The 20,976-nt window shown below is 36.3% G+C and overlaps 2 protein-coding genes across 10 annotated transcripts in view; one reads left to right on the forward strand and one right to left on the reverse strand.

Annotated features, from left to right (window-relative positions):
• Positions 1-20,976, forward strand: part of PFN2 (profilin 2) — a 103,290-nt gene that overhangs the window by 32,693 nt on the left and 49,621 nt on the right. The gene's annotated exons all lie outside the window — the stretch shown is intronic.
• RNF13 (ring finger protein 13) overlaps positions 1-20,976 on the reverse strand; it is a 165,179-nt gene that overhangs the window by 23,438 nt on the left and 120,765 nt on the right. For all 6 annotated transcript variants that reach the window (XM_045503296.1, XM_045503293.1, XM_045503294.1 and 3 more), the window contains one exon: positions 18,725-18,818. In XM_045503296.1, the coding sequence (XP_045359252.1) occupies positions 18,725-18,818 (94 nt within the window). The remainder of the gene's footprint in view (positions 1-18,724; positions 18,819-20,976) is intronic.

Here is a 20,976-nt window from a genome sequence, read left to right on the forward strand (position 1 = left end):
GGATTAAAAGAGACTATTAGGAATAATTATAGGCCAGCAAAGTGGATAACCAAGAAAATATGGATAAACTCCTAGAATTGTACAACCTATCAAGAGTGAATCATGAAGAAATAAAAAAAAATCTTAACAGACCAATAACTAGTGAAATTAAAGCAGTATTCCAAAATCTCCCAACAAAGAACAGCCCAAAACTATATGCCTGTTAAATTCTACCAGACATTTAAAGAACACCAATCCTCAAACTCTTCCAAAGAATCAAAAGAGGAGGAACTATTCCCAAACTCATTGTATGAGGCCAGCATTACCCTAGAACCAAAACCAAAGACATAAAATCACAAACCAAATTCTTGAAGAATATTGATGCAAAAACTCTAGAGAAAATATTCTCAAACCAAATTCAACAGAACATTAAAAGGACCATACACTACAACTGAGTGAAATTAATACATGGAAAGCAAGGATGGTTCAACATATGAAAAATCAATATAATACACCATACTAACAAATGAAGGAGAGAAAACATGATCATCTCAGTGCAGACAGGAAATTTGAGAAAGTTCAATACACTTCCATGATTTAAAAACAAAAACACAACAGGGGCGCCTGGGTGGCTAAGTCAGTTAAGCGTCCGACTTTGGCTCAAGTCATGATCTCACAGTCCATGAGTTCGAGCCCTGCATCAGACTGTGCTGACAGCTCAGATCCTGGTGTCTGCTTCAGATTCTGTGTCTCCTCCTCTCTCTGCCCCTCCCCCACTTTACAAATAAACATTTAAAAAATAAACATAAACATCAAAAGATTAAAAAACAAAACAAAATACAACAAATGGGAATAGGACGAAATTACCTCAACATAATAAATTAAGCCATATATTAAAGACTCACAGCTAACATCATGTGCAGTGGGGAAAGACTGAAACTTTTCCTCTTAAGATCAAGAATAGGTCAAGGATGCCCACTCCTCCCTCCCAAGAGGAATTACACAAGAAAAATGAAGAAAAGGAATACAAATTTGAAAGGAGAAAAAAAAATTGTTGGCAGATGACTTGATCTTACATGTGGAGAGCCGTAAGTATTTCCAAGAAAAATTGTTAGAATAAGTAAATATGTTCAGCAAAGTTACAGGATACAAAATGAAAAGTCAGTTGCATTCCTATACACTAATAATGATCAATCTAAAATGGAAACTAAGAAAATCCCATTTATTATAGCATAAAAAATATACTTAGGAATAAGTTTAGCCAACTAGGTTAAAGATTTGTACACTGAAAACTACAAAACGCTTCTAAAAGAAATCAAAGAAGTTACAAATGAATGGGAAGATATCTTGTGCTCATGGATTGGAAGACTTAATATTCTTAAAATATTTACACTACCTAAAGTGATCTATAGATTCAATGCAATGTCCTTCAAAATCCCAATGACATTTTTTGCAGATATAAGGCAAAAAAAGTCCTGAAATTCAAATGGAATCCCAAAGGACACCAAAGAGCTAAAACAATCTTGAAAAAGAACAACAAAGTCGAAGGCCTCAGATTCTCTGATTTCAAAATTTAGTACAAAGCCACAGTAATTTTAAGTAATTAAGACAGTGTAGTACTGGGACAAAGACAAATACATAAGCCAAAAGAAAAAAGTAAAGCACCTAGAAATAAGCCCTTGCATGTATGGTCACATGATTTTTGGCTAGGGTGCCAAGTCTATACAATGAGGAAAGGATAGTTTCTTCAATAAAAGGTGATGGGAAAACTAAATTTCCACATCTCAAAAGAGTGAAGTTGGACCTATATACAAAAATGAACACAAAATGGACGAGATACCTAAAAGTAAGACCTAAGCTCTTAGAAGAAAACAGGGAAAAAGCTTTAGGACACCAGATTTGGCTGTGATTTCTTGGATATGACCCCAAAAGCACAGGCAATGAAAGAATAGACAAGTTGAAAAAAAAAATTACATCAAATTAAATAACTTGTGTGTCAAAAGAAACACTCAACAAAGTAAAAAGGCAACATACAGAATGGAAGAAAGTAATTGCAAATCCTATATCTGAAAAATTAGTATCCAAAAATATATATATGGAGCTTCTACAAATAACCCAATGAAAACTTGGGTAAAGGACTTGAATAGACATGTCTCCAAAGATGATATAAAAATGGCTAATCAGCACATAAAAAGATACTCAGTATAACTAATCATTAGGGAAATGCAAGTCAAAACCACGAGATAGCCCCTTCACACCAATCAGGATGGCTATTATCAAAAGAACAGAAAATAAATGTTAGCAAGAAAGTGGAAAAGTTGGAACCCTTATGTATGTATGGTTGGTGGAAATGTAAAATGGCACAGTAATTATAGAAAACAGTACCTAAATTTTACCTAAAAAAAAAAAAATTAAGAATAGAATTATTACATCATCTGGCAATCCGAACTCTGGATATATACCCAAAAGAATTCAGAATAAGGTCTCAAGTTATTTGCACATCCATGTTCACAACTGCATTATTCACAATCACCAAGAGGTGAAAGCAACCCAAATGTCCATCAACAGACGCAAGAATAAAGAAAACTTTAGGTATATGCATACCGTGGAATACTGTGCAGGCTTTAAAAAAAAGGGAATTCTGTCATGTGCTATAACATGGATAAACCTAGAGGACACATTACGCAAAATAGGTAAGTTAACAGAAGGACAAAAAATTATATGATTTTACTCATATGCAGTACCTACAGTATTCAAAACCATACAAATAGAAGGGAGAAAAGTGATTCCCAAAAACTGGGAGGACTGGAAAGGTGAAATAAGTGCTTAATGAATATAGTTTCGGAGTTACAAGATTAAAAAGTTCTAGAAAACTAGGGGTGACTGGGTGACTCAGTCAGTTAAGCATCTGACTCTTGATTTCAGCTCAGGTCATGATCTCACGGTTCGTGAGTTTGAGGCCTGTGTCGGGCTCTGTGCTGACAGCATGGATCCTGTTTGGGATTCATTCTCTCTCTGTCTCTCTCTCTCTCTCTCTCTAAAACAAAAAAAAGTTCTAGAAATCTACAATACAACAATATAATATGTTTAACACTGCTGAACCGTGTGTTTAAAAATGATTATGAGCATGAATTTAACGTTAGGTGTTTTTTACCAAAATTAAGAAAAAAAAAAGATTTAAACACACACACAAAAGTGAAGGTAAAATACTTTCTCAGACAAACAAAACGAAGGAACATGTTGCAAGAGAAGTTAAAATAAGTTCTACAGAGAGAAGAAAAAGGATATAGGTCAGAAATGCAAATATACATAGAGGGGGAGTACTAGAGAAGGAATAAATTAAGGTAAAATACTTTCATTTTTATGATTCTTAATATAACAGATAACAGTTCCTTCAAAATAATAGTAGCGACAATGTATTCAGTTATGTATGCTTATCTAAATGTTTATATATGTGTATGTATATATGAAATGAACAAAAGCAATGATACAAGCCATGGAAGGTGGGGTGAAGAAATTAGGAATATTTTGTTAGAAAGTATTTCACTACCAGTATATTGTTACTTGAAAGTTAGTTGTAAATGTATAGTGCAACTGTGGGGAAATCACTAGAATAAAGAAATATAATTAATATACTAAGGTAGGAGAAAAAGTAGAATCATATTAAATGTTCAACTGAAACCACTAAAGGCAGAAAAAGAATGGAAGACAAAAACAAGGCAACAATAACAAAAAGTACACTTACAAAATGGTAGATGTTAATACAACCAAATCAACAATCGCTTTAAATGTCAATGGTCTAAATACATCAACTAAAAGATTTTCAGAGTAGATCAAAACACAGGGGAGAGCCAACTATATGTTATCTATAAGAGACCCATTTTAAATAAAGGCACAGATTAAAAATAAAGGACAGGGAAAGGGATACCACACCACTTTAGGTGAATGTTTGTGTCCCTCTAAAATTCTTATGTTGAAGCCTAATACCCAATGTGAGGAAATTTGGAACTTTGGGATGTGATTAAGTCATAAGGGTGGAGCCCTCACAAATGGTGTTAGTGACCTTATAAAAGAGACCCTAGAGGCTCCCTTGCTCCTCCCGCCATATGAGGACACAGTGAGAAGACAGTTGTCTACGAACCAGGAAGTAGGCTCTCAACAGACATCCAATCTGCTGGCATCTCAATCTTGGACTTCCTAGGCCCCGTAACTATGTGACATAAATGTTTGTTGTTTACCCACTCTGTGGTATTTTTTGTCACAGTAGCCTGAACAGACTAAGATACATGCTAATAACACTAATAAAAGACAGCAGAGTAACTACATTAATTTCAGATACAGCAGGCTTCAGAGCAAGGAAAGTTATCAAAGATAAAAAGGGGCATTATATGATGATAAGGGGCTCAATACTCCAAGAAGACATAACAATTCTTAATGTGTATGTGCCTAAAACCAGAGCACAAAATACCTAAAGGCAAACACCGATATAAATGCAAGAAGAAATAGATAAATCCACTATTATAGTTGGAGACTTCAACACCTCTCTATTAGCAATGGATAGATCCAGCAAGCAGAAAATTGGTAAGGATATAGTTGAACTCTAAAGCATCATCAATCAACTGGATATAGCTGACATATAGAATATTTCATCCAATTAGAAACAGACTATACATTCTTTTCAAGCTCACATGGGACATTCACCAAGACAGACCATATTCTGAGCCATGAAATGCACCTAAAGAAATTTAAAAGAAATCAGACAATGTCTGCTCTCAAACCACAATTTAATTAAACTAGAAATCAGTATCAGAAAGAGGGTTGGAAAATCCCAAAATACCTGGAGAATACAACTCACTTCTAAACAACACATGCATCAAAGGAGAAACTTCAAGAGAAATTTTTAAATATTTCTAACTAAATGAAAATGATAAATACAACATCAAAATTTGTGGAATGCAGTGACGGCAATTCTTAGAGTGACTTACAGCACTGTGTGTGTGTGTGTGTGTGTGTGTGTGTGTAGGAAAAGAAAGATCTAAAATCAGTAAGCTAAGCTTTCACCTTAGGAAACTAGAAGAAGAGCAAATTAAATCCAAAGAAAGCACAAGAAAAGGAACAAAAGCCCTATTTTATTTTATTGTAGAAATCAATGAAATTGCAAATAGGAAATCAACGGAGAAAATCAATAAAACAGAAAGCTAGTTCTTTCAAAATATCAGTAAGCCTCTAGCCAAGCTTATTAAAAAAAAAGAGAGAGAGAGAGAGAGAAACACAAATTACTAATATCAGAGAAGAAAAAGGTGTCATCACTATGGATTCAATGTATAATAAAAGGCTAATGCAGGAATAATGTGAACATTATCTGTGCCCACAAATTTGATGGCAATAAAATGGACCAATTCCTTGAAAGATAAAACCTAACAAAACTCACATAAGGAGAAATAGATGGTCTGAATAGGCTTATATCTGTTTAAAAAAAAAAATGAACCAATAACTAATAACACACCAAAACAGAAAACATTAGACCCAGATGGTTGCATGGGTGAATTCTACCAAACATTTAAAGAAGAGATACCAATTTTTTACAATCTTCCAGAAAACAGAAGCAGAGGGAATACTTCCTAAGTCATTCTGTGAAGCCAGCATTGCCCTAATACAAAAACCAAAGACATTACAAGAAAGGAAAACTACTAACATCTCTCATGAACAAAGGTGATAAATTCTCAACAAAATGTTAGTAAATTGAATCCAACAGTGTATTAAAAAAAATATACACCATGACCAAAGTGGGATTCCCAACTGGACCACAGATTCAATGCAATCCTCAATCCCAGCATTTTTTTTCCTTCTTGGGTATTGACAAACTGATACAGAAGTTTATATGGAAAGGCATAAGGCGAGAAGAGCCAAACCAATAATCCAGAAGAAAGTTGAACAACTGATACTACTATAAGGCTACAATAATCAATACAATATGGAATTGGTGCAAGAATATAGATAAATGGGACAGACTACACAATTCAGAAACAGACAAATATAGTCAACTACTCTGACAACAGTGCAAGGGAGAAAGGACAGTCTTTTTAACAAATGGTGCCAAAACAACTGGACATGTCAAAAAAATGAATGTTGATGAAAGAGAACCTTCTCAACATGATAAATGGCATTTTTGAAAAATCACACAGCTAACACCATTCTCAATAGTGAAAGGTCAAATCTTCCTTCTCAGAAGAGGAACAGACAAGGATGCATATTTTCACCACTGCTATTCAACATTATCATAGAGCATTACTACAAGAAGGCAAAGGAACCCACATTGAAAACTGTCTATTTACAGAAGACATAGTCCTATATATAGAAAATCCCCAAAAATCCATAAGAAAACTACTAGAGCTATAAATTCAGCAAAGTTGGAGGTTACAAGATTATATAAAAATCAGTTGGGTTTCTATACACCAGTAGTGAACAATCCAAAAAGGAAATTAAGAAATCAATTCCATTTGCAACAGCAGCTGAAAGAATAAAATACCTAGGAAAAAAATTAACAAAGTGGAACACTTGTACACTAAGAATTATAAGAGAGTGGTGAAAGAAATTAAAGACAACCTAAATAAAATGGAAAGATGTTCCATGTTCATCAATTGGAAGGCTTAATATTAAGATGGCAATAATACCCTAAGCAATTTATAAATTCAACACAATCCTTATCAAAATTCCAATATCCTTTTTTGTAGATATGGAAAATGTGGTCCTCCAAATGTAATTGCAAGGGATCCTGAATATCTAAAACACTCTAAAAAAGTTGGAGAAGTCACACTTCCCAGTTCAAAATACACTGCAAATCTAAAGTAATCAAAACAGTGCAGTATGGCTTAAGGACAGACATACAGAACAATGAAAGAGACTTGGGTGTCTAGAAATAAACCCATACATGTATGGCCAAGATTTTTGACAAGGGTGAAAGACCATTCAATGAGGAAAAACGGATCTCCTCAACAAATGGTTCAAACTATTGCCTTTTAATGCTCTATGTATGTATGTGCGTGTATATACACATATATATGTAAATAAACTTGGAGCCTCACATTATATATAAAAAGTAACTTAAAATCATAAAACTAGTGTGAGCTAAAATCATAAAACTCTTAGAACATGCAAGAAAATCTTCATACCATGGATTTGGCTGTGTATTTTTAATTATGACAATAAAAGCATGAACAAAAAAAGAATAGAGACATTGGGACATCATAATTAAAAACTTTGTGTTTCAAAGGACATTGACAAGGATATGGAGAAATAAGAACCTTCTGCACGGATGCTCAGGATGTAAAGTGGTGCAGTGGCTGTAGAAGACAGTATGGGTGGTTCCTCAGAAAGTTAAACAATGATTACCAAATGACGTGGCAATACCACACTTAAGTATGTACTCAAGAGAACTGAATTCAAGAACTCAAACATATACTTTTACAACAGTTTTTCATTGCAGCATTATTCATAAGAGCCAAAAGGTGGAAGCAACCCATGTATCCACTAGCAGATGACTAGATAAACAAAACATGGTAGAAACACACAATAAAATATTCCTCAGCCACTAAAAGGAATGAGGTTCTGGAACCTGGGAGGAAGATCACAGAATAGGAGGACCCTAAGCTCACCTCATCCCATGGATACAACTAGATAACATGTACATCAGCGTAAATAACCCAGAAAAGGACCCAAAGACTGGCAGAACAGACTCTCCACAACTCAATGTAGAGACAAGGCCACTCTGCAGAGAGCAAGAAGGGTTGAGACATTGTCAAGAGCTCATTGGGACTGTCTAGGGGAGGGAGGGAAACCACAGGTACAGAAAGGGGAGAGGACCAGACCCTCACACCAATCACTTGTGGCATGGGGAAACCTGCATGAAAACCAAAGGGGCATAATTTTATGACTTCTTACAACCAGCTGGGCTTAACATCAGGAACTTTAAAAATCAGCAGGCTCAGCTCTGGGAGACCCAGGTGGGTGAGAGGAAACAGAATCCCCACCCTTAAAGAGACAGCACAACGAACAGCCCCACGGAGATACAGCATAGAAGCATTCGTTTGGGGGGGGGGAAGCTTGGGGTATACAGGAAGGGGATATGGTTAATAATCTCAGAATGTGTGTTGGAGGCAAAACTTCTCCAGGAACAAAGGAGCTGGCAGGCCCCATTTTCTTCCCCCACCCCCCAGCCTAGACACGTGGACACACCTGCAGGAACCAGCAAAGCAGCAACATTTCCTACCTAATTTGCTAACAGTGTGTCCCACCCTGGCATTCTCCTACAGACCTGCCTCCTCCAATATGCCCTTGCCTGGAGCCCATCCATAGTAGTGCTGCAAGCCTGGCACAACAGGGTCCAGCACCCCTCCAAAGTGACTCCTGCCCCAGGGAGAAGGAAAGATAACCATACACACCATTCCAACTGCACCCCAGCAGTGGGCTGAGGGTTGATATCTGGTCTGACTGCAGGCCCCTCCCACCAATAAAAGCTTCTCAAGGGACGATACAGGGAAAGTGCCCTGCAGTTACATGCTATTACAGCTCTAGAAAATGCCTGGTCTGACTCAACTCAAGCCCAAGGTGGCCTCAGACTGTCCCACTAACAACATAGGCACCAAACCATGCCCACAATGGACAAAGAGAGCCATTGCAGATGTTGGGCCTGAAAGTAAAAGCAACTCAGCCACAATAGTAGGGCAAACACAACACACATAGGAGACACCCCTGAAGCACCAAGTTCTGATGAACAGGGGACACTGCACTGCAGGACATTACAGGACCTCTTCTTCATACAGCCACTACTTTCAAGAGCAGGAGACAGCTGACTTTCCTAACACACAGGAACAGACACAGTTAAACAAAGTGAAGAGGCATAGGAATGTGTCTCAAATGAAAGAACAGGACAAAGTCATAGCAAGAGACCTAACCAAAAGAGATAACTAATATGCCTGATAAAGAACTTAAAGTAATGGTCATAATGATACTCACTGGACTTGAGAAAAAAGTGAAGGACCTCAGTGAGATGCTTAACAAAGATATAGAAAAAATTTAAAAAGAACCAACCAAAGGTGAAGAATTCAATAACTGAAATTAAAAATATACTACAAGGAATAAACAGTAGACTAGAGGAAGCAGAAGAATGGATCAGTGACCTGGAGGACAGAGTAATGGAAAGTGATCAGGCTGAAGAGGAGAGACACAAAATAATAACAAAAACTGAAAACAGACTTAGCGAACTCAGTGACACCATCAAGTGTAATAACATCTGCATTATAGGGATCCTACAGGAAAAAAGAGAGAAAAGGGGGAAGAAAACCTATTTGAAGAAATAATAGCTGAAAACTTTCCCAATATGGGGAAGGAAACAGAAATCCAGATCCAAGAATCAAAGAACCCCCCTATAAAATCAACCTAAGGTGGTCCACACCAAGACACACAGTAATTAAAAAATGGCAGGAGCATCTGAGTGGCTCAATTGGTTAAGTGTCCAACTTTAGCTCAGGTCATGATCTTCTGGTTTGTGAGTTCGAGCCCCGTGTCAGGCTCTGTGCTGACAGCTCGGAGCCTGGAGCCTGCTTCAGATTCTGTGTCTCCCTCTCTTTCTGCCCCTCCCCTGCTCACACACTGTCTCTCTCTCAAAAATAAATAAAAATTAAAAAAAATGGCAAAAAGTAGTGATAAAGAGAATTTTAAAAGCAGCAAGAGAAAACAATTACATACAAGGGAAACTCAATAAGCCTATCAACTGATATTTCAGCAGAAACTTTGTAGGCCAGAAGGGAGTGGCATGATATATTCAAAGTCCTGGAAAAAAACAAAAACAAAAACAAAAACAAAAACCTGCAGCCAAGAATACTCTATACAGCAAAGCTGTATATACTCTATATAGCAAAGCTATTATTCAGAATAGAAGGAGAGATAAAGAGTTTCTCAGATAAACAGAAGTTAAAGGAATTCATCACCACTAAACTAGCCCTACAAGAAAAGTTAAAGGGGACTCTTTGAGTGGAAAGGAAAGTCCATAAGGAGGAGTAAAAAAAGTAGGAAACATAAAAGCAATAAAATTAAGTATATCTATAAAATTAGTCAAGAGATTCATAAAATAAAAGGATATAAAGTTTGACACACGTAACTAAAAGGTGAAAGGAGGAGTAAAGAATGGGCTCAAATTTAAGCAACCATCAACTTAATATGCAAAAGATGTTATATACAAACCTAATGGGAATGACAAATCAAAACCAGGAACAGATATGCAAAAAATAAAGAAAGGAATCCAAGTATATAACTAAAGAAGACCAGCAAACCATGAGAGACGAGAACAAGGAACAGAGAAGAACTATAAAAACAATCATAAAACAGTTAACTAAATGGCAATATGTACATACCTATCAATAATTACTTTGAATGTAAATAGACTAAATGCTCCAATCAAAAGACACAGGGTGACGGAATGGATAAAAAGCAAGACCCTGGGAATGCAAGCTGTTGCGGCCACTCTGGAAAACAGTATGGAGGTTTCTCAAAAAACTAAAACTAGAACTACCCTACGACCCAGCAATTGCACTACTAGGCATTTATCCACAGGATACAGGTGTACTGTTTTGAAGGGACACGTGCACCCCCATGTTTATAGCAGCACTATCAACAATAGCCAAAGTATGGAAAGAGCCCAAATGTCCATCAATGGATGAATGGAGAAAGAAGATGTGGTATGTGTGTGTGTGCGTGTGTGTGTGTGTGTGTGTGTGTGTGTGTATAGAATATATATAGAATATATATATACACACATACACGTACACATGCACACACACACAATGGAATATTACTTGGCAATCAAAAAGAATGAAATCTTGCCATTTGCAAGTACGTGGATGGAAATGGAGGGTATTATGCTAACCGAAATTAGAGAAAGACAAAATCATATGACTTCACTCATATGAGGACTTTAAGAGACAAAACAGATGAACATAAGGGAAGGGAAGCAAAAATAATATAAAAACAGGGAGGGGGACAAAACAGAAGAGACTCATAAATATGGAAAGCAAACTGAGGGTTACGGGAGGGGTTGTGGGAGGGGGGATGGGGTAAATGGGTAAAGGGCACTAAGGAATCTACTCCTGAAATCATTGTTGCACTGCATGCTAACTAATTTGGATGTAAATTTTAAAAAATAAAAAATAAAATTAAAAAAATAATAAATCTTAAAAAAAAAAAAAAAAACAAGACCCATCCACATGTTGCATACAAGAGACTTCAGACCTAAAGACACATGCAACTTGAAAGTGAAAGGATGGAAAAGCATTTAAAATGCAAATGGAAGTGAAAAAAAAGCCAAGGTAGACAAAATAAATTTTAAAACAAAGACTGTAATAAGAGACAAAGTCACTGTATATAAAGAGTACAATCCGACAAGAAGATACAACCAATTGTAAATAGTTATGCATCCAACATGGAAGCACCCAAATACATAAAGCAGCCAGTAACAAACATGAAGGAACTAATCGATTGTAATACCATAATAGTAGGTGACTTTACACCTCACTTACATGAATGAATAGATCATCCAAACAGAAAATAAATAAGGAAACAGTGGCTCTGAATGATATATTGGACCAGATGTATCTAACAGGTATATTCAGAAAATCCATCCTAAAACATCAGAATACACATTCTTTTCAAGTGCATATGGAAAATTCTCCAGAAGAGATCACATATTAGGCCAAAAACCAAATTTCAACAAATTAAAAAAGACTGAAGTCATACCTTGCATCTTTTCTGACCACAGCAGTGTAAAACTAGAAAGTAACCACAAGAAAATAATCTGGAAAGAGCACCAATACATGGAAGATAAATAACATTTAACTAAACAATGGATGGGTCAACCAAGAATCAAAGAGGAAATTAAAAAAAAAAAAATACATAGCAACAAATGAAAATGAAAACACAGTGTTCCAAAATCTTTGGGATACAGCAAAGCTTTTATAAGAGTAAGTTTATAGCAATATAGGCCTAACTCAAGAAGCATGCAAACATCTCAAATAACCTAACCTTACACCTAAAGGAGCTAGAAAAAGAACAAAGGAAAGAAATAATAAAGATTAGAGCAGAAATAAAATAGAAACTAAAAAAACCAATAGAACAGATCAATGAAACCAGGAGCTGGTTCTTCGAAAAGATTAACAAAATTGATACCCGTTTAGCCAGACTCATGAGAGAGAGATAACTGACACAAAATCAGAAATGATAGAGGAGAAATAACAACTGATACTACAGAAATCCAAAGGATTATGAGAGAATATTATGAAAAACTGCCTGAAAATTGGACAACCTGGAAGAAATGGATAAATTCCTAGACATACAACCTTCCAAAACTGAATTAGGAAGAAATAGAAAATTTGAACAGAGTGATTGCGAGCAATGCAATTGAATCACTCATCAAAAAACTCCCAACAAGCAAAAGTCCAGGACCAGATGGTTTCACAAGTAAATACTATCAAACATTTTACAGGAGAGTTAATACCTATTCTTCTCAAACTATTCTAAAAAATAGAAGAGGAAGAAAGGCTTCCAAATTCATTCTATGAGGCCAGCATTACCCTGATACCAAAACCAGATTAAGACACCACAAAATAGAAAGCTACAGGCCAGTATTTCTGATGCACATAGATGTAAAAATCCTCAACAAAAATATTAGCAAACCAAATCCAACTATACACTTAAAAAAAAATCACCAAGATCAAGTGGGATTTACTCCTGGGATGTGAGGCTGGTTTAATATTCACAAACCAATCAACTTGATATATAACATCAATAAAAGGATAAAAACCATAAAATCATTTCAGTAGGTACAGAAAAAACATTTGGCAAAATACAACATTCATTCATGATAAAAACCCTCAATAAAGTAGGTTTAAAGGGAACATACATCAACATAATAAAGGCCATATATGAAAAACCAACAGCTAACATCATACTTGGTCAAGAACAGAACAAGGATGTCCATTCTCACCACTTCTATATAGCATAGTACTAGAAGTCCTAGCCATAGCAATCAGACAACAAAAAGAACTAAAAGGCATTCAAATTGGTAAAGAAGAAGTAAAACTTTCACTATTTTCAGATGACAAGATCCTATTATACAGAAAGCCTTGAGGACGCCAGCAAAATCTAGAATTGATAAATGAATTCAGTAAGTTTGCAATATACAAAATCACTATACAGAAATCTGTTGCATTTCTATACACTAATAATGAAGCAGCAGAAAGAGAAATTAAAAATATAATCCCTTTTACAATTGCACCAAAAATAAAATACCTGGGAATAAACTTAACCAAGGAGGCGAAAGACTATACTCTGAAAACTATAAAAAGCTTATGAAAGAAATAGACGATGGCACAAAGCAACGGAAAGATATTCTATGCTTATGGATTGGAAGAACAAATATCGTTAAAATGTCCATACTACCCAAAGCAATCTACAGATTTAATGCAATCCCTATCAAAATACCAACAGCACTTTTCACAGAACTTGAACAATCCTAAAATTGTTATGGAACCACAAAAGACCCCAAATAGCCAAGCAGTCTTGAAAAAGAAGAACAAACATGGAGATATCACAATCCCAAATTTCAAGATATAATACAAAGCTGTAGTAATCAAAACAGTGCAGTACTGGCACAGAAATAGACACACAGATCAACAGACTGGAATAGAAAGAAACCCAGAAATAAAACCATGGTTATATGGTCAATTAATCTTTGACAAAGAAAGCAAAACTATGCAATGAGAAAAAGACAGTCTCTTCAACAAATTGTGGTGGAAAAACTGGACAGCTATATGCAAAAGAATGAAAGTGGACCACTTTCTTACACCATATACAAAAATAAACTCAAAATGGATTAAGGACCTAAATGTAAGACCTGAAACCATAAAAATCCCAGAAGAGAGCACAGACAGTAATTTCTCTGACATCGGCTATAGAAACGTTTTTCTAGATAGGTCTCCTGAGGCAAGGGAAACAAAAGCAAAAATAAACTGTTGGGGCTACATCAAAATGAAAAAGCTTCTGCACAACAGCAAAGGAAACAACAAAACTAAAAGGCAACCTAGTGAATGGAAGAAAATATTTGCAAATTAACCCTGATAAAGGGTTAATACCCAAAATATATAAAGAACTTATAAAACTCAATTCCTGCAAAAACAAACAACAACAACAACAAATCCTCAACGTCCAAAAAAACAAATAATCCAGTTAAAAATGGGCAGGGGCACCTGAGTGGCTCAGTCAGTTAAGCATCAGACTTTGGGTCAGGTCATGATCTCTCAGTCCATGAATACGAGCCCCACATCAGGGTCTGTGCTGACAGCTCAAAGCCTGGAGCTGCTTTGGATTCTGTTTCCTTTTCCCTCTGCCCCTCCCCAACTCGTTCTCTCTCTCTCTCTCTCTCTCTCTCAAAAATAAACAAACATTTAAAAAAAATGTTTAAAAATGGGCAGGAGACATGAACAGGCATTTTTCTAAAAAAGACACACAGATGGCCAACAGACACATGAACAGATGCTCATCATCACTCAACATTAGAGAAATGCAAATCAAAACAACAAGGAGATAACACGTCACACCTGTCAGAATAGCTAAAATCAAAAACACAAGAAACAACAGGTGTTGATGAGGATGTGGAGAAAAAGGAACACTCTTACACTGTTGGTGGGAATGTAAACTGGTGCAGTCACTCTGGACAATACTGCGGACGTTCCTCAAAAAGTTAAAAATAGAACTATGACATGATCCAGCAATGACACTACTGGGTATTTCTCCAAAGAGTACAAAAACACTAATTCAAAGGGATACATGCACCCTGTGTTTACAGCAGCATTATTTACAATAGCCAAGATATGGAAGCAGCTCATGTATCAACTGATGAATGGATAAAGAAGAGGTGGCATGTACATACAACTGAACACTATTCAACCATAAAAGAGAATGAAACCTTGCCATTTGCAATGACATGGATGGAGTATAATGCTAAGCAATATAAGTTAGCCAGGAAAGACGAATACCATATGATCGGCCAGAGAAAAACAAATAACATATAAATACCATATGATTTCACACGTGTGGAATTTATGAAACAGAGAGAGAGAGGCAGAGAGAGAGAGAGAGAGAGAGAGAGAGGCAGGGAGAGAGACAGAAAGACAAACCAAGCAACAGACTCTTAACCATAGAGAACAGACTGATGGTTACCAGAGGAGGGGATGAGGTGATGGGGATTAAGAAGTAAGAAGTGCACTTGTTGTGATGAGCACCAAGTGATTAAAATAAAAACTTAAAAAAAATGCAATTCAAAAACAGGAAAAATTCAATCATATTGTTTTGGAATGAATACATAGGTGGTAAAACTTAATACAAAGAAACGAAATGATTATCGTAATGGATGATCTTCCAATGAGAAGGAAAGGATTATAATCTAGAAGGGTACACAGTCGTTTCTGAGGTGCTAATTATGTTCTATTTCTTGCGTGTTATACTTCACACTAAAAAAAAAAAAAACACAAAAAACAGGATGGTAAGGATAAACACCACTCCAGGGGTGCCTGGGTGGTTCTGTTGGTTAAGAGTCCGACTCTTGATTTTGTCTCAGGTCATGGTTTCATGAGTTCGAGCCCCATGTGGAGCTCTGTGCTGACAGTGCAGAGCCTGCTTGAGATTCTCCCCATCTCTTGGCCCTTCCGCCACTTGCACTCTCTCTCTCAAAATAAATAAATGAGAAAAACACCATTATGTTGACTGGTTCATAAGAATAAACCTTAAAGGGAGGTTCAGGCTGCCAGGCAATCATAGTTCATTGCCCTGGTCCATCTGCCCACTTACTCTCCCAGAATATTTCATACCTTTCTGCTTTAAACCTCCGGTAACTCCTCTCCCATCATCATTTACAGTCGATGACTGAAAATGGAAGAAAACTTCCAGACTTACCACCATACATACCCATGTCCCAGGATTTTGCACCCACATATTTCTACCTTCCCTTAGCTCAACTCTCCATGTTAACATATAAGGCCAGTCCACCTACTTGTGCACGAGAGCCCATTCCTCCTTGCCTTCTCAAAGACGGTATTACAGCAGTTCTCCCATCTGTCACCTGTTATCATCAATTTCCTTCAGCAAATGTGCTCTTTTTTTTTTTTTTTTTTTAACGTTTATTTATTTTTGAGACAGAGAGAGACAGAGCATGAGCAGGGCACGGGCAGAGAGAGAGGGAGACACAGAATCTGAAACAGGCTCCAGGCTCTGAGCTGTCAGCACAGAGCCTGATGCGGGGCTTGAACTCACAGACCGCGAGATCATGACCTGAGCCGAAGTCAGACGCTCAACCGACTGAGCCACCCAGGCGCCCCAAATGTGCTATTTCTTTTTTTTTTTTTTTTTTTTTTTAATTTTTTTTTTCAACGTTTATTTATTTTTGGGACAGAGAGAGACAGAGCATGAACGGGGGAGGGGCAGAGAGAGAGGGAGACACAGAATCGGAAACAGGCTCCAGGCTCTGAGCCATCAGCCCAGAGCCTGACGCGGGGCTCGAACTCACGGACCGCGAGATCATGACCTGGCTGAAGTCGGACGCTTAACCGACTGCGCCACCCAGGCGCCCCGCTATTTCTTAACCTGACTTCTCCGCCAGCTAGCTGCTACCCCATTTCCTTGCTTCTGTTTGTAGTTAAATTTCTTGAAAAAATTGTCTGTAGTTACTGTCTCTGATCTTTTTCCTTCCATTCTCTCTTAAACCCATCACAAACGGTTTTTTGGCCTGTCAAAACTGCTCACCAAAGATAATCAATAATTTCTAAAGGTCAGCTGTCGGCTCTCATCTTACTTACCTATCAGGAATATTTGACACAGGTTATCACTCCTTGCTCTTTGATAGACATGCATCTCTTCAGTTTCCAGTAAACCACTCTCTTCTGATGTCCCCCTGACATAACTGTTCACTCCTGTTCTGTCTCTACTGCCTATTCCTCTTCTTTCTTAATGTTGGAATGCCCCAGTATGTCTTTGGTATTCTTCTGTCCACCTATACTTATTCTCTTAATACTGTCACCCAGACTCATGATTTAAATACATCTGTATACAATACTTACAGTTCAGATCCCTCTCAAACTCCAGACTCATTTATAACATCTACTAGACATCCGAAATTCCATATATCCAAAACGAATTTCCTCAATTTTCACTCAGAACTTGCTCCACCATTCATTAACCATCCTTATTTCTGTTTAAGGCAATGCCATTCTTCCTGTTGCTGACACCAAAAATCTGGCATCATCCATGGTTTTTCTCCCCACATCTAGTCTACTAATAAATCCAGTGTATTCCACCTTCCAGATATATCCAGAATTTAAGATTTCTTCACCTCTTCCACTGCTACCACTTAATCCAACCCACATTCATATCTCACCTGGATTACTGTAATCGCCTTTTATCTGGTCTCTTGCATATAACCCTTATCCCTCTATACCCTGTTCTTAACACAGCAGCAGAAAGACCCTTTTAATATTTAACTGACATATTACCTTTCCTCTGCTTAAAATCCTATACTCCTCTTATTCTGATGAAAAACAAACTATGCATGCCCAGGACAGTATCAACTTTTTAAACTTTTTTTCTGGGTTTAGGAAACACACGAATAAGCACAAAATGGAGCTTAAAAAAAGTGATCCCCAAAGCCAGTCCTCAAACTACTTCTGGCCTATGAATAACTTCTACTTTAATCCACACTGAATGATGACAGTGCAGTACATTTTTATAAATGTCTCTTTTTATTCCTCTTAACATGTGGTTTTTCCTTTTTTAATTAAATTTTATATTTTTCATAAAATAATGGTTATTATACATGGAAGGTCTTAAAAACATTTTATTACTTGGAAAATAAAATTTTGGCAGAACTAAATTTTAATGCCTTCACCGTTTCTCCTCTCTATGCATTTTCTCTGCTGAATTAAAAAACAGAACACTTTTACTGGTATATAGAATTGAAGAGTCTGGGGACTACTAGCCAAAAGGATTTAACAAGCATGTACCTGCACTAAAAGCTCACTAAAGCATAAGCAGTAGAAATTACATTGGCTAGATTATTAGACACACACCCCTCCCCAGCTCTGTCAGTACTGGTTGTGTGGCATTAAAGTTTTTTGCCTCTCTGACACTCTGTTTCCTCAACCATAGTGCCCATTAAAGTACCCAGTTCACAGGAATATGAAAATCAAATCAAACAATATATTTAAAATACATTGACATATAATAGCTACATGCGTGTTTAGTTAAACCAACAGTATTAACTATGTGTTTAGTTAATGCAATGTTAATACAGTGGGTGGTATATGGTAGGAGAGAGAGTGGACCCAGTGTCAAGGAGAGTAGACCATCCTAATGCACAGAAGTAGTTTATCCACTTAGGTTCAGAACTGCCGGCACATGATGACCAGAAGAAGCATTCTGGTCAAGTTTCACTACTGTTCATAAATTCTCTGCAGACCGTTTGCCCCCGTCTTGCCTTCACCAGAGTACCCCACAGCAAAAGACCACCTCCCACATCCGCTCACTGTTAACAGAGTATTAGGCACAGGGTATGGCAAAGACACAGAAGGTAGTTCTAGAGTAAGGTCAGAATGTATTCTTAAATAAACTAACGGTGATTATTTAGAAAATAAAAATATCCACTTACCTTTCTTGAATTTATGCACGGGGAGTTTCTTAAGTTGATCTTTACGAAGTCTGTTTCTTCTAGCTCTATGTCTATCCTGGACAAATTTTGTGATCTAAAAATAAAAGAAAAAAAAAAAGAAATCAGATATTAAACATGCAAATAGAAAATGGCTATTAAAATAATAGACATGTTTTAAGTGTCTGGATAGCTCCTGCAAATCAAATTCAGTTTACTTACACCCTAATCGTATTATTAATTGAATCACTAATTAAAGCACTAATTACACAGGTGATTAGTTACCCCAAAAATTGTGCTTTTGAATTTTTATTCATTGACCCAAATTATCTTTACTTACTTTAACAGAAACATTATAAGTAACATAAAACTAGTTTTGTTTTGTTTTGTTTTGCAAATAGAAATGATAGACCATAGGTTACAAAGATTCCACTGGACCAAGAAGAAGGCAGAGTTGAAATTCCTGTTAATTATAAACTAATAAAATTTTCAAACATACATTTATTAGTCACCACACTCTCAGTTGTAGCAGCAAACTGAATAGAAGTACTACATAACACCTGTACTATGAATATTCAGAAGTATTCAGATAAAATCTATAAGACACTTCAACTGTAAAGTTACTATGCTTGAAAAAATGAAAAGTAGTCCACAGGGGCAGAGCCAAATGCCAAAATTACATCCATGAGAAGAAAATTTTAACCAATTTGGCTATATCAATATGAAGGACTTCTGTCCTCAGAAGACACTATTAAAAAATAAAAGACAAGACACAGACTGAGAGAAAATAGTTGCAAATTGCATATCTGATAAGGAATTGTATCCAGAATTTATAAAGAACTCAAACACAATAACAACAACAAAAAAATAAGCAACCCAATAGACAAAGGGCAAAATATGTGAATAAACACTTCACCACAGAAGATACAACCATGGTAAATAAGCACTGGAAGAGATACTCAATTCAACATAATTAGTCAGTTCAAATCACAAATACCACTATATAGAATAGAATGGCTAAAATTAAAAAGACTGACTATATCGAGTGTTGGCAAGGAGGTGGAGTTTCTGGCACTGTGATACACTACTGGTACAACCACTCTGGATGCTGATGATTTCTTATAAATTTAAACACACAATTACCCTATACTCAATCACCCCACTCATACTTACAGAAATAAAAGTACACGTCTGTGTGACAACTTGTACACAAATGTCCATGTCAGCTTTATTTGTAATATCCAAAACCCAGAAACGACCCAAATGCCTATCGATGGGTAAATGGATTAAAAAAACAAAAACAAAAGCAAAAACAAAACCTGTGATATATTCATACAATCAAATACAACTGGGTTAAAAAAAAAAAAAAAGAATAAATATACTCAAAAACTATATAAACCTCAAAATTATTGTTCTGAGAGAAGGCAGACACAAAAGAGGACATAATATACAATTCCATGTGTAGAAAACTGAAGAAAATACAAACTAATCTATAGAGACCAAAAGCAGACCTGTAGTTGTCTAGGGATCAGGCGAGGAGGGGGGAGGTAGGGGAGGATGAGGACGTGACCGGTGAGAGGCAGGGATTATCAAGGAGCATGAGGAAGTTTTTTGAGCTGATATTTCAACATCTTGACTGTGGTAGTGGTTTCACAGGTGTGTGTGTGTGTGTGTGTGTGTGTGTGTGTGTGTGTGTGTCAAAACTTACCAAACTGTACAATTTAAATATGTGCAGTTTGTCATGTGTTAATTATACCTCAAAAAATGCTTTTTAAAAACTGAATAGTAACCACTAGAAGAACACTATAATCTAAGCTTTTAAACCTGTAGGAGAAAGTGGAGTCATCCAAATCTTCAAAGAAGAAGAAAAAAACTAAAAGTAAACAATAGAAATTATTCCAAATGTATGTGTAATTGCAAAAATGTAAGTGGATTAAATTCACCAGGTTTTTTTTTTTTTTGAAGAGTGTATCATATTGGATAAGGAAAAAATTCCAACTATATGCTATTTACAAGACACAAGATTAAAATTAATGACACATTAATAAAAATATAAAGGTAAAAAATAAAGGAATAAAGATATGCCATGAAAATATTAAGCAAAAGAAAGCTGATGTATCAAGTAAAATTGAATTTAAGACAAAAATCATTAGGAGGTAACATGACAATAAAAAAAAACAACACTTCATCTAAAAAGGAGAAAATTATAGGAGAAATACCCAAATTCCAAGCTCAGTAATTTACAGCTAAAGCAG

The sequence above is a fragment of the Leopardus geoffroyi genome, chromosome C2 (genome assembly GCF_018350155.1).
Source record: "Leopardus geoffroyi isolate Oge1 chromosome C2, O.geoffroyi_Oge1_pat1.0, whole genome shotgun sequence".
Lineage (NCBI taxonomy): Eukaryota > Metazoa > Chordata > Mammalia > Carnivora > Felidae > Leopardus > Leopardus geoffroyi.